Source organism: Scardinius erythrophthalmus (genome assembly GCF_964197995.2).
Source record: "Scardinius erythrophthalmus genome assembly, chromosome: 25".
In the NCBI taxonomy this organism is placed as follows: domain Eukaryota; kingdom Metazoa; phylum Chordata; class Actinopteri; order Cypriniformes; family Leuciscidae; genus Scardinius; species Scardinius erythrophthalmus.
In genome coordinates this window covers 17519009-17531228 of record NC_138245.1, presented here as the reverse complement: position 1 = coordinate 17531228, position 12220 = coordinate 17519009, and the positions used below count along the sequence as shown (strand labels likewise).

At 39.3% G+C, this 12220-nt stretch overlaps 1 protein-coding gene across 1 annotated transcript in view; it reads right to left on the bottom strand.

Annotated features, from left to right (window-relative positions):
• Nucleotides 1-976: 976 nt before the first annotated feature.
• Nucleotides 977-12220, bottom strand: part of ncoa3 (nuclear receptor coactivator 3) — a 46733-nt gene continuing 35489 nt past the window's right edge. Inside the window, exons 11-23 of the mRNA XM_081358320.1 lie at nucleotides 10302-11314; nucleotides 9777-9903; nucleotides 9415-9573; nucleotides 9091-9312; nucleotides 8870-8984; nucleotides 8086-8257; nucleotides 7607-7957; nucleotides 6589-6690; nucleotides 6437-6502; nucleotides 6130-6313; nucleotides 5462-5642; nucleotides 3559-3742; nucleotides 977-2884 (exon numbers count right to left, since the gene is read on the bottom strand). Of these exons, the coding sequence (XP_081214446.1) occupies nucleotides 2873-2884; nucleotides 3559-3742; nucleotides 5462-5642; nucleotides 6130-6313; nucleotides 6437-6502; nucleotides 6589-6690; nucleotides 7607-7957; nucleotides 8086-8257; nucleotides 8870-8984; nucleotides 9091-9312; nucleotides 9415-9573; nucleotides 9777-9903; nucleotides 10302-11314 (2888 nt within the window). The 3' untranslated portion in view covers nucleotides 977-2872. The remainder of the gene's footprint in view (nucleotides 2885-3558; nucleotides 3743-5461; nucleotides 5643-6129; nucleotides 6314-6436; nucleotides 6503-6588; nucleotides 6691-7606; nucleotides 7958-8085; nucleotides 8258-8869; nucleotides 8985-9090; nucleotides 9313-9414; nucleotides 9574-9776; nucleotides 9904-10301; nucleotides 11315-12220) is intronic.

Sequence of the window (12220 nt, the reverse complement as noted above, 5' to 3'; positions counted from 1 at the left end):
GGACTTTCCAAATAATGGTTTTTATACTGTACAAACTGTGTATTCGGTCCCCTAACACCACCCTCACAGAAAACTTTCTGCATTTGTACATGTATAAAAACATAATTTGGTATGATATTCATGAAATTCTGGTATTACTTATGTTATGGGGACATTTTTTCCTCACAATATAGGGGGTACCTGAACACTACACACACACACACACACACACACACACACACACACACACACACACACACACACACACACACACACACACACACACACACACACACACACACACACACACACACACACACACACACACACACACACACACACACACACACACACACACACACACACACACACACGCTTTATGGGGGCTTTCCAAATATATAATGGTTTTTATACTGTACAAACTGTATATTCTATCCCCTGAGGAGAAGAATTTTGAAAATTGCCATCTTTGTGGGGACATTTTGTCCCCATAATGTAGGGTTTACCAGGACCACAAATATACACACGAACTGTACAAACTGTATATTATATCCCATAAGCCCATAAGGAAACATTATGCATTTTTACATTTTCAAAAAAACATAATTTAGTATGATTTATAGCCGTTTCCCCTAATGGGGACCAAAAAAAGTGTCAAAATGACTGGTATTACTCTTTGTGGTCCTCATAATGTACCAGGAGTGAGCGCACGCACGCACACACGCACACACACACACACACACACACACACACACACACAGAGCTAAGGGTACATTCCATACACTTGTACTGTTTTTAGATAACGCTTGTTACAAAACAACAAGCAAAACCTAACCAAAAACGTACTCAATTTTTACAATTAAAATAACCCCCAACAACTTTATTTACAAATGAGGGAGTCCTCAAAAGGAGCTTTTGTCAGATTTATCTCACTTCTTGGTACAAATGTATCATCAAAATAAAAAAGCAGGCACGCACAAACTGCAGAACATACGTGTCACGTTTAAATAGAACTTTTATTTACAACAATATCAACATCAAGCAAAATAATTAAGTGTAATGTAATTTACATCCTGTAAAACGTGAGCTTATCTTCCATGTTCACACCCCTCCGTCAACCAGTTCGGAAAACACACCAGAATAACCTCAATTTCCCGGAATTATCATTTCAAAATATACTTTGTCGCAATCAACAGTAATCTAGCGAAATGAACACAAATGATAGCGTTGCTTTCCTGAAAAGACTGAAGAGACTGACTTATTATTAGTTTCCCCATTGAATTTCATTCCCGCATCTGGGAATCAGCATTATTTGAAGTCACTGAAGGTAAAGACTTGACTAATGAAGCGGCCGAGGATCACTGCAGACAGAATGGATTGACAGAATGGATTCCTTATTACTCGTACTTTCAAAAAGCACACGAGAGGCTCTTAAAAGTGGTTTAAGAAACGTTTTAAAACGAGGTGTGTGAGTCTTGGCAGTTCTGTAGATAATTCAAAACCATTCAAATCTTACAAAACTGAAGAGCGAATAAACCGCATGATAGAGAAACCCTCAAAAAGCACAGACAATACTGCTAAAATATTAACTGGCCTCAAAAATAAACAGGTATACTTGGTTTTGTATGTATACAGTATATAGTACAAAATCATAATATGTAGTAATATGTTCATATGATATGTACCTTTTACTCTGCGCATTAGCGCAAACACATATAAATGGATACACTTCTGTAATCAAACTTGAGGAAACAGAAAAAGAAAAGACTGAAAAAAATATCTTTGGATTGTGCATGTTTCTTAAAGGTAGATTCTGAAGAACCGACAGTACGACGCAGAGAGAAAGTGAGTTATTTTCATTAGTAAGAGCTAGCTTAAAAAGCAACATCAAGCATAATCTTTGCGTATCATCTGAAAATTTGCACCATTGTTTTTTTTTTGTTGTTTTTTTCGGTCAGAAGAACAAATGGAAATGAAAATAAAACGATGAAACCATCACATGAAACCAATAAAGTGCCATCCAAACATAATGGCGGTCATTGTTGAAAAAGAAAAGAAAAATAGGCTGTGCTGGAAAAGATAAAAATAAAATATTTTCTCCCTTTGATAAAAGTTAGAATAGATGTAAAACCCAGAGCAGTATTGACCTAAAATATAGATAAGATGGACCTAACCAAGTCCAAACTCTGTGCAAAAAAAAGGTATGTAGTAAAAGCATGTATGGTACATATGTAGCATACAGTATTTACAATTCCAATCTTATTCACACACACACACAAAAAAAAAAAAAATAATAATCCTGTCTAATACTGCAGTACCTTTTGCTTTTTGTTGACACACCACTTCGGTGGATTGAGAGGAGGATTATTGCTTTGATATGCGTAAGTGATGAAGTCCTGGTGCTTACAATTCCCACGGTTTTCATTCAAAAAGAGGCTTGTCCGAAACAAATTCAAAATAGACAATATGCACATAATCGTTCTATAAGGCTAGAAAAGCAAGAAATATATTGCAACTATCCTTTTCCGTACTAGCCTTAAAATAAAGTGCTCCCCACACTGTCAAGTTGTACCACAACCGTTCCTACTCTGTTCCCCCTGGTGGTTATGTTGTGTACTGCAGTACAGCCACGTGGGACAGGAGAGAGAGAGCCTGCTGCGCTCGCTACTGGGCACATTCCCCAAAAAGAGAAGGCTTGAGTCTCTCTCTTTCTCTCTCTCTATCTATCCCCTTTCCATGTCTTTCTCTCTCCCTCAGTCAAGTTTTCACTGAAGAGTTCCAGCGATTTCTCCTCTGCGAGGCGGATGTTATAGCTTCGTGTTGACGTTTCCTCAGTGGACTGATGTGCGAGTCCGAGTTAGACTCCAGCTTTGACAAGAGATGGCTCGTCGCCTCAGCAGTACTTCTGTGAAACACATTATACATGCACAGATAAGTAAAGGTAACATGTGACGCGTTATAAAGGAGAACTCCGGTCAATTTTAACATTGAGCTAATTTTTTTGTAAATTTGGAGTGCTGTCAATACAGAGAACAATGACAAAAATGTGAAAGATATGTATAAAAATGATGTTATTTAAGCCAGCGCAAATACCTGTGTTTACATCCTGTTTTCGGTTGAAGTCCAAAGTAGTCGAATGCCGAGTTCATGCGCATAGGTTTAGTTACCTATGATCACGCGCGTGAACTCGGCAATCGACTACTTTGGACTTCAATGGAAAACAGGGTGTAAACACAGGTATGTGCGCTGGCTTAAATAACATAATTTTTATACATATCTTTCACATCTACTGCAGTCAGATTCACTCGTGTTCACTTAGAAGGAATCACTCACATTTTCTGTGCACTTGTAATGACACATCAAGGATGTTAAGAGGCTAAAAGCAGGTTTAAAACTTGCCCCATTGAAGTCTACAGGGTGCAAATTTTAAAAAGAGGATAACACGGTGTAGGCAACACCGATTTTTGTCGTTGTTCTCTGTATTGACAGCACTCCAAATGTACAAAAAAATGAGCTCAATGTTAAAATTGACCAGAGTTCTCCTTTAATGCAGTTATGCGTAAGTAACTGAATCCGTACCTGATCGGGTCCCATCGGCATGCGTCCCATGCCCATGGCACTCATGCCCATCTGGCCCTGCATTGGGGGCATCTGCCCAGCACCGTTGCCATTTACACCCCCCTGCATGGAACCGTTCATCATCATTCCCCCGTACTGTCCCGGCGCCCCCTGCTGGGGATATTGCTGCTGCTGGGAGTATGAACTAGGAAACGGATAAAACAGGAGAAAGATTTAAATACGCCCTTAAGGCTTAACTGGTAGCACTTTGTTTTACAGTCCCCATGTACATACCATGAACTTATTACAGCAATTAACTGGGTAATAACTCTGACCCCACTCCTAAACCTAACCCATGTAGTTACCTTATATTATCCAGTATGTAAGCACACTGTAAGTACACATACTGTCAAATAAAGTGCGACCACTTAACTCTACTAAAGACCATGCATTCATGTGACTGACAGGTTCAATTCACTTAACACTTTAAATGCTGTATATGTGAAGCTCATTATTAGTTCATGTTAACTCATGTAGTTAACTAATGTTAACTAACGAACCTTATTGTAAAGTATGACCAGTTTTTCATTTATTTAGCACAATGTGCCACATCGGCATTGTTTTAGTGCTATTTATACTATTTATATTATTTTTACTATTATAATATTTATTAATAATTTTGTTATGTGCTTTCGCCATTTTCATGAGTTTTTTTTTCCCATTTCTGTTTTAGTTAATAACAACCCTGCTTTTTGCCAATAAATTTCATCTTAGAACTGAGCATAACTAGAAAAGCTGATTTATATGTAATAACAATAATATATAGTAATAAATATTATATAAAACAATAATATAATATCTAAAAAATTTAATATTAAAATTACATATACTTTATTTGTATATATTTTTACTTTTATAACTATAGTAATTTCCATAACATTTTCAAGACTTAAGGGCCGTTCACAACCAGAACAATAACTATAATAATAACTATATTAGCATCCATATTATATTGTTCTGTTTATTCTAAACACAATTATGTCATCTGCTGCTTTAAATGCTCAAGCTCTTTAAAGCAGGAAGGATTCTGATTGGCTGGCTATTTTTATTGTTCATCAGCTGAAAAAAATAATAATATGAAAGTGATTACAATATTGTTTCTGCTATTCTTTTATGTATATCTTTGTCGTACTTGGTGTGAACGGGCCGTTAAGTATGGAAGCTTGTTTCCACCACAAAAAAAAAAAAAAAAAAAGATAATTGCGACTTTTTATCTCACAATTGCGAGTTTACATCTCGCAATTCTGACTTTATTTCTCAGAATTGCGAGATATAAAGTCAGAATTGCGAGATATAAAGTCGCAATTGCGTGTTATAAAGTAAGAATTCTGACTTTTTTTCTCACAATTCTGACTTTATATCACGCAATTGGGAGATATAAAGTCAGAATTGTGAGATATAAACTATTCCCCCTTAGAATTGGACTTTATATCTCACAATTCCGAGAAAAGATGTCAGAATTGCGACATATAAACTCGCAATTATGTGTTATAAAGTCAGAATTGCGTGATATAAAGTCAGAATTCTGAGATATAAAGTCAGAATTGCGTGATATAAAGTCGCAATTGCGAGAAAAAAAGTCAGAATTCTGACTTTATAAGACGCAATTGCGACTTTATATCTCGAAATTCTGACTTTATTTCACGCAATTCTGACTTTATATCTCGCAATTCTGAGAAATAAAGTCAGAATTGTGAGATGTAAACTCGCAATTGTGAGATAAAAAGTCGCAATTATCTTTTAAAATGTTTTATTCAGTGGCGGAAACAAGCTTCCATAGTTAAGTGCATTTTTCAAGGACTGAAGGAAAAAATGATCTGACATTTCCACCCGCTTCCATGCTGCATAAGGGTTTAGAACTTACTTATTCATGGGCATGGGCCCCTGTCCCCAGCCTTTCATCTCTGCTGACTGGTACATGGGATTGCTCTGTGGGTGCTGTTGCATCATGGGATTCTGAGGGCCACCCATACGACCAGACATCATATTGTTAGGGGGGCTGCTGCCTGTTGCCACAAATGAAGGGTCCCCCTGCTGGCCCATACCTGCAATCACAACACACATATTTACAGGAAAGCAAGAATAAAGTGCATTGCGCATAATTTGCAATTGATATACCCAAGGTAATCGATATTCTATTCCAATGCTGTAAACCACCATGTTATTTTATAGCGCATTTCAGGAGTGTTTCTAGCTTTTTTATTAGTACTCAGGCACAGACCCCACATAAACAAAAATGTATAGTCTGCATATTTTCATAAAATTGTAAATATATGGACATAAATTGTCTTTCCCTGTAGTAGAGAGTCGTTCACAATGTGCACGAAATCTGCTCATGAGAGCGGGGGTAACCTGTCACTCACATGAGATCGCAGCAATAGCAAACCACAACCATCCAATCAAATCCCAATGGACAAAATAAAGCCCCGCCCTACTTTTTCTCTTGTTTGAGAAGCCGTTTCACTCGGACACGGGTGACAATATTTCATGATGACTTTAAGCAATGAGATCCCAATATGATAACTATCCTACCATAGTTGCCTCCATAGTTAAAGGCCTGCTGGCCGGGCTGGTTCATTGGGGGTCCTCCCATTGGACTGTCCATTCCTGTGGGAGCTGTGACATTAGGAGGGGGACTGAAGCCTCCGGCAGCAACCTGTTGCTGTTGATGCTGCTGTTGTTGCTGCATCATCATCATCATCCTTTGTCTTCTCATCTGCAGAAACGAAGAAAACAATCTTACATCAAATCATAAACTTCAGTTACTTCGGTAAAGTATGACACAAGCAACTCCATGTGACAAACACAAGCGCATATTTTGAAAACGGTCTGCTTATACCTCTGTTTGAAGATTCATCATTTCTCTGCTGCGCTGGGCCATCATCTGAGCATTCAGAAAACCAGGCTGAAAGATGAGGAAGAGGTGATATTAGAGAGAGAAAATTAACATATGTGAGGTTTCAGATTTTATCGGAGGAAGAAAAAAAGTACCTGTCCACCCATGCCTGGCTGCATGCTGGGTCTCATGCCAGGGTTTCCGGGCGGGTTGTTATCTGGCCTCATCACCATGCCCTGCCTGCTCTGGTTCAAAAACTGCAGCAAAGACACATCCAGATGTTATGAGGTTTCATCAAGTAACATCATTCATTACAGTTAATCTGCCGGAAGGGTAAAATAATTAAATCATCAAGTAAATATCAGTCCTTGTGTAAATATAGGATTTCAAGTTTCAATTATGGTTTATTTCGAATCTAAAATATATGTTCGATTTTACAACAACAACAAAAAAGACACTTTTTCTACTGTTTTGGATGTTCAGTTCTGGAGTTATATTAATGTCAAAAGCACTGCTTTTTCTGCAATTCTCAGATGTGCTTGAAATTGGGAAGCCAAATTTGTAAAGTTAAAATTTCACAGAACAAAAATTATGTATATTTCAATATAACCTTCTTTTTAAAAAAAATATTATTTTAAAAATTAAAATTATTTTTTTTTAAAAATGCAACTATTTTATAATGCAATATTGCAACTATTTATTACTGAATTTTTAAAATGACATTATTGTGCGTACGTTATTAATTAAAATTTACACGGCTTAAATATACAAAAATGTTCAACTGTAGTCGTCATGCAAAATGCAAGCCTTTTAATATGCTTATTTCAATAAGTTATTTCATTTTATAAAGATATTTTTGTCATAAATATTCTTCCATATGTGGTTAAGCTACATAAATTTCATAGTGTTTTTAATGTGAATGTGTAAAATATACAAACATTACAAGTAAATGTTTTATATAAAATGGTGTCCCAGTTTTCTGTGTCATAGCAAAAAGATCTGACTAAATGATAATAATTTTCCTCCATTAATTATTATTAATTAATAGTCCCAGCCCTACATTACACAAAATATTATAGGCACTAGAAACTAGAATTTCTAAAACGTGGATCAGCTGTAAAAGCATGTTAATCGATTACACTTCCTCGTTTTTGTCCGTTGAGTGCTGCTCACCTGCTGTCCCTGCAGTCTCTGCTGGAGCTGTAGTCTGAGAGGCTTGGCCGTGTTCACCATCCGCGGTCTCATCATGTTCGCACGAGGATGCATAGCGCCCATTCCGGGAAAACCACCCTGCTGGCTCATCTGACTCATCATGGGGTTAAACCCTGGTCCAGACTGGGGACCAGGTCCAGGGCCGGGACCAGGGTTGGGACCAGGGCCATATCCGCCCTGCATCCCCATGGATGGGGGGCCTGGGTAGCCCTGCCCATACATGCCCTTGGGCTCCATACCCATAGACGAGTCAGGCCCCGGACAAGGACCAGAGAAGTGGTCTGTCGGAGGGGGCTGGTCTGAACTATGACCCTAAAGGGAGAAAAGAGAAAGACATTGTTTTTCAGGGAATGTGAATGGATGGTTGCTCTAACATTTCTAACTCCACAGCGTTACAGAAAGTGAACACATCTGTTCCATGAAGCAGGTCGGCTGAGTACCTGGTTGATGAGATCCGGTATGCCAAGGGCACGGTCGATCTCCTCCAGAGCAATGACGTCAGTGTTGTTGAGTAGAGAGTCCAGCTGGTCCAACAGAGCTCGCTCATCACTCTGACCCTCAGTGGTGGATGGAGGGACCAGAAGATCATCCAGAGAGTTATTAAATGGCAGCCTGATACATAAAAAGCAGAGGGCAAAGAGGACGCTATTAACTTTTGGGTGTAAAAACCATCTAAACATCGTTGCAACAGAATAAATTTACTTGAGAAGCAATGAGATGCACTTCAGAGTGCAGAGAATACATCTTGAATTAAGTACTTTTTTGGTTTTAAGAATAAATCGAACAAAATTTCGTGCTTAATAAAAGGGGGGACATTTCATATAAATGATATAAACTTAACTTAATGCAAATCTTATTTGACATGTACATTTATAAAATGATATATGAAGAGTTCAGATGCAAAAGCCTCTAAGTGCCATCTGAAATTTTCTTCTAGAATGATCATTTTTATCAAGCTCGTATATTTAAATTCAATAATTTCACTTAAATGGCAATCTTCATGAAAGATGAAACCTGTCAATTTGAAAGGGCTTTGGGGAGAAAATGTGTGACTGGATGTGAGGATATGATCCATTTGAAAGTGCTATATAAATGCCACATTCATTCATTCATTCATTCATTCATTCAAGTGAATAAGTCTACACTAATTTTAAGTATTTAGCATCAATGAAAGCAGGCAAATGATCTAAAACTGTAGATCTAGTGTAGCATAATTTAATTGACCTGTTTGCATTCTGTGGTCCCTCCATTCCCATCCCACTGTCTGGCCATGAAGGGGACTGTGGTGGAGGTGCCTGCCCTCTGAACGAATTTATACCCATTCCTACATCATAAGGCCCTGCAAAAACAACATCAAGCCGTTTAAAAGATTTAATTTGATATATTACCCGTTTTAATAGGCACACACTGCTGGACTGTAGCTATTCTGAATTAACAGCACTTACCCATATCCATCAACTGCTGCTGCAACATGGATCTGGTTGCAGGAACGCTGTTAGATCGGTTAACCATGGGTCCTCCCATCATGCTCTTAGGATTGTGGTCCATGCCTGCACGACCCATGCCAGGGTGTCCGACAGGGCTGCCGGTGGAACCAGACATTCCCCAATCTCCTGCACCAGCCATAGGGGGCCGATTGGGCATTCCCATTGGCCTGTTTGGACCTCCTGGGAACAAAATGGTGGAAATGTTAAAAATCCCTCTATGGAATGAATGTATGCATGGTTTTACAGTTACATTTATGTTTAAACGTTGAATATGAGACTCACCCATGCCCATCTGGTTGTCAGTGTGCTCCTGTTTGACAAGAGAGGAAGGGGCGCTCCTCCTACCCGTCATGCCCGGCCCGCTCAAGGGTTTACCATCGACAGACACTGCCCTCTGGAAGGGCACACGTTGACCAGGGCCCATACCAACAACTTCCCGGTCTGGAACACATAATGATGCATACAATTCCACTAAGAATAAACACAATGGGCAGCAGTTTTGGTAATCTACGTGGTCATCTGCAGTTACCTTTAACATATTTGTCCAGTTCATTTTCTGTTGAAGTTTACATGTTGTCATCTAGTCAGATTAAATTTTCAACATCCTCTCCTGGCTTTGAGGCCCTCGAGGTTTTGTGACTCACCATGTGCGGTGCTGTTAGGTCCATTGCCTTGCTTATTGCCCCCTTCCATCCCTCCGGTTCCAGAATCAGCAAACATTCCAGAACCTGAATTCCTCAGCCCTCCAAGAATACTCTCCAAGTTATCCAGCTGGAAAAACAAAACAAAAGGATTGATTTTAGAATAATAAACAAATAATAGACCCTTTGCATATCAACAAAACCTAATTTAGTAACTGGCATTATTTTTCATAATGTGTAAAGATATTCCAAAAACCCTAATTTTTAAGTATTGACTTAGAAGGGTTTTTAAATATTCGAGATATATATATAGATCGATAAATATGCTAATTAAAGTTTCTCTTATGCTCATAAAAAATACAGTTATACTGCTAAATATTATTACAATTTAAATTATCTCTTTTCTAATTTAATATGCTTCAAAATGCAATTTATTCCTGTCATGGAAAAGCTGAATTTTCAGCTTATGCTACTTAATATTTTTATGGAAACCGCAATAATATAATCCAAATAATCAACCATGAATACCTCATCGGGTGGTTCGATCTTGACTTTGCCCTCCTGGTTGTTAGAGTTGGAGGTTGTGACCCCTGACCCATGCCCTCCAGTGGCCCCTCTCCCTTCCAGCTCCTCCAGCTTTGGCTTGACCTCTGTGGCATTGGGCTCTTTGGAGTCATCCTTATTGAGGAGGTAGTGAAGAAGGGCTGGGGGCTTTTTTCCTTCTTTCGGACTGTGCTGCTCCTGTTTGAGATCCAGATTCCTCCCTTCAGCGCCTGGGTGTTCCGAACCAAGAGAGGCCTTGCCAGTAGCCTCGGCTGTGATGCGAGCCACCTCATCGGGTGTGTTTCCATTTTGAAGAAGCTTGTGGAGTATCTTGTGTTTTTCCTGTAAGGTGTGAGTACTGTGATGTCCACCGGGACAAGCCGTGGACGACACCCCTCCCGAGCCTTGCTGATTTAGGTTAATCCCTGATGATGAACCGGAGGAGGAGGACACCCCCGTCGATGAAGGACTCATCATGCCACTTCCTGCCTCCTTTGAGTCGGAACCCATTGGAGTGGAGGCGCGACCTGGGACGGGTCCACCAGTCGCAGTCCCAATCCCTATCTCTTCAGTTGGGGATGTGAGCAACTGAAGTAATTTCTTGTGGCCCTTTCCGTCAGGGACTCTCCGGTTGACTTCCGCCCCAGTGGAACCGTCCTTGTTGGACTGACTGTCCGGCTTATCCGTGGTCTCTGATGAAGAGGCCTGTTGTTGATCCAACCCTGTGCTGTGAGCACTTGACGGGCTCTTGGAGTCACCAGCGCTGGGTTTGTTGTTGCCGGTCTGACCTTGCTGACTGGACTGGGTCGAGTTGATGCTGGGAGAGCTGTCGGATTTGTGGGCAGGTGAGTTGAGAGCTGAAGGTAGAGAAGAGCCAACACCTTCACTTATGGCCTGGAGAGCATTCAATGAGCTGCTAGAGAAGGTGTTCCCAACTGATGGACCAGAAGATCCACCACTACCGCCCATACCTACGGGACCCATGGGAGAGTGCATGCCTGCAACATCAAAAAAGTAAAGAAACAATAGTCAAATCTTGATGTTTGTTTTCTAATGGAGCACTAAGCTCAAAGTATACTTAAGGTTTTTATGCATACACTAGGGTCCGTATACATGATGCAAATGTAATCATCAGCATAGTATGCGTGTACTATACAAAGCAGTCCGATTTTTCTACCAACAAGTACAATGTACGCTCAGCTCCCACATGCACCTTGAAGTTTTAATGCACTAACTAGTTTGCCCACAAGATGGCAAAACTGCCAATGCCCGTTGTTTCACAGTCAAAAAAGAAACCAATGAGACAAAAAACTACTGGAGACAACAAAAGATGGCCATGTTGACGAGCGCTCGTGTGAAGGAATAAAGAGACACACGCAGCTCTGGTTTAAATGAGTAAAGACATTTTTATCTGTGATAACTTCTGAAGAGAAATAGAGCAGATTCACTAAACAAGGCAAAACTTTCTAGTGTGCATGTATTTATTGAGTGTTCATGCATCAAATGGAGTATACTTTGAAAGGCTTAACCTTACGCATACGCCAAGCATTAATGTCAAAACTGAAGTATATTTTAGGCTTAATAGACAAAATACTAAAGTATTTTAATAACAAATGAAATCTGGACATTTGTCTTATATTTTCTGTCTTTGGTTTAAAGGCAAAACTGATTTAAATTCAGTTAAATTAGTTAAAATACCAATAAAAAAATAGACAACCATACCTATTTATTGTAAGGTAAGAGCATGATCAAATTAGCAAAAATATTTATTAAACGAATACATAAGGTGTTTGGGACAAGTAGAACTTTAGGAATGATGTGTTCGAATGCTGTGGACCTGAGCAAAGCTTTCTATGGAATTCTGTTAGATTATGCAGGCCTAATATTCCAACCATTTAATCTAA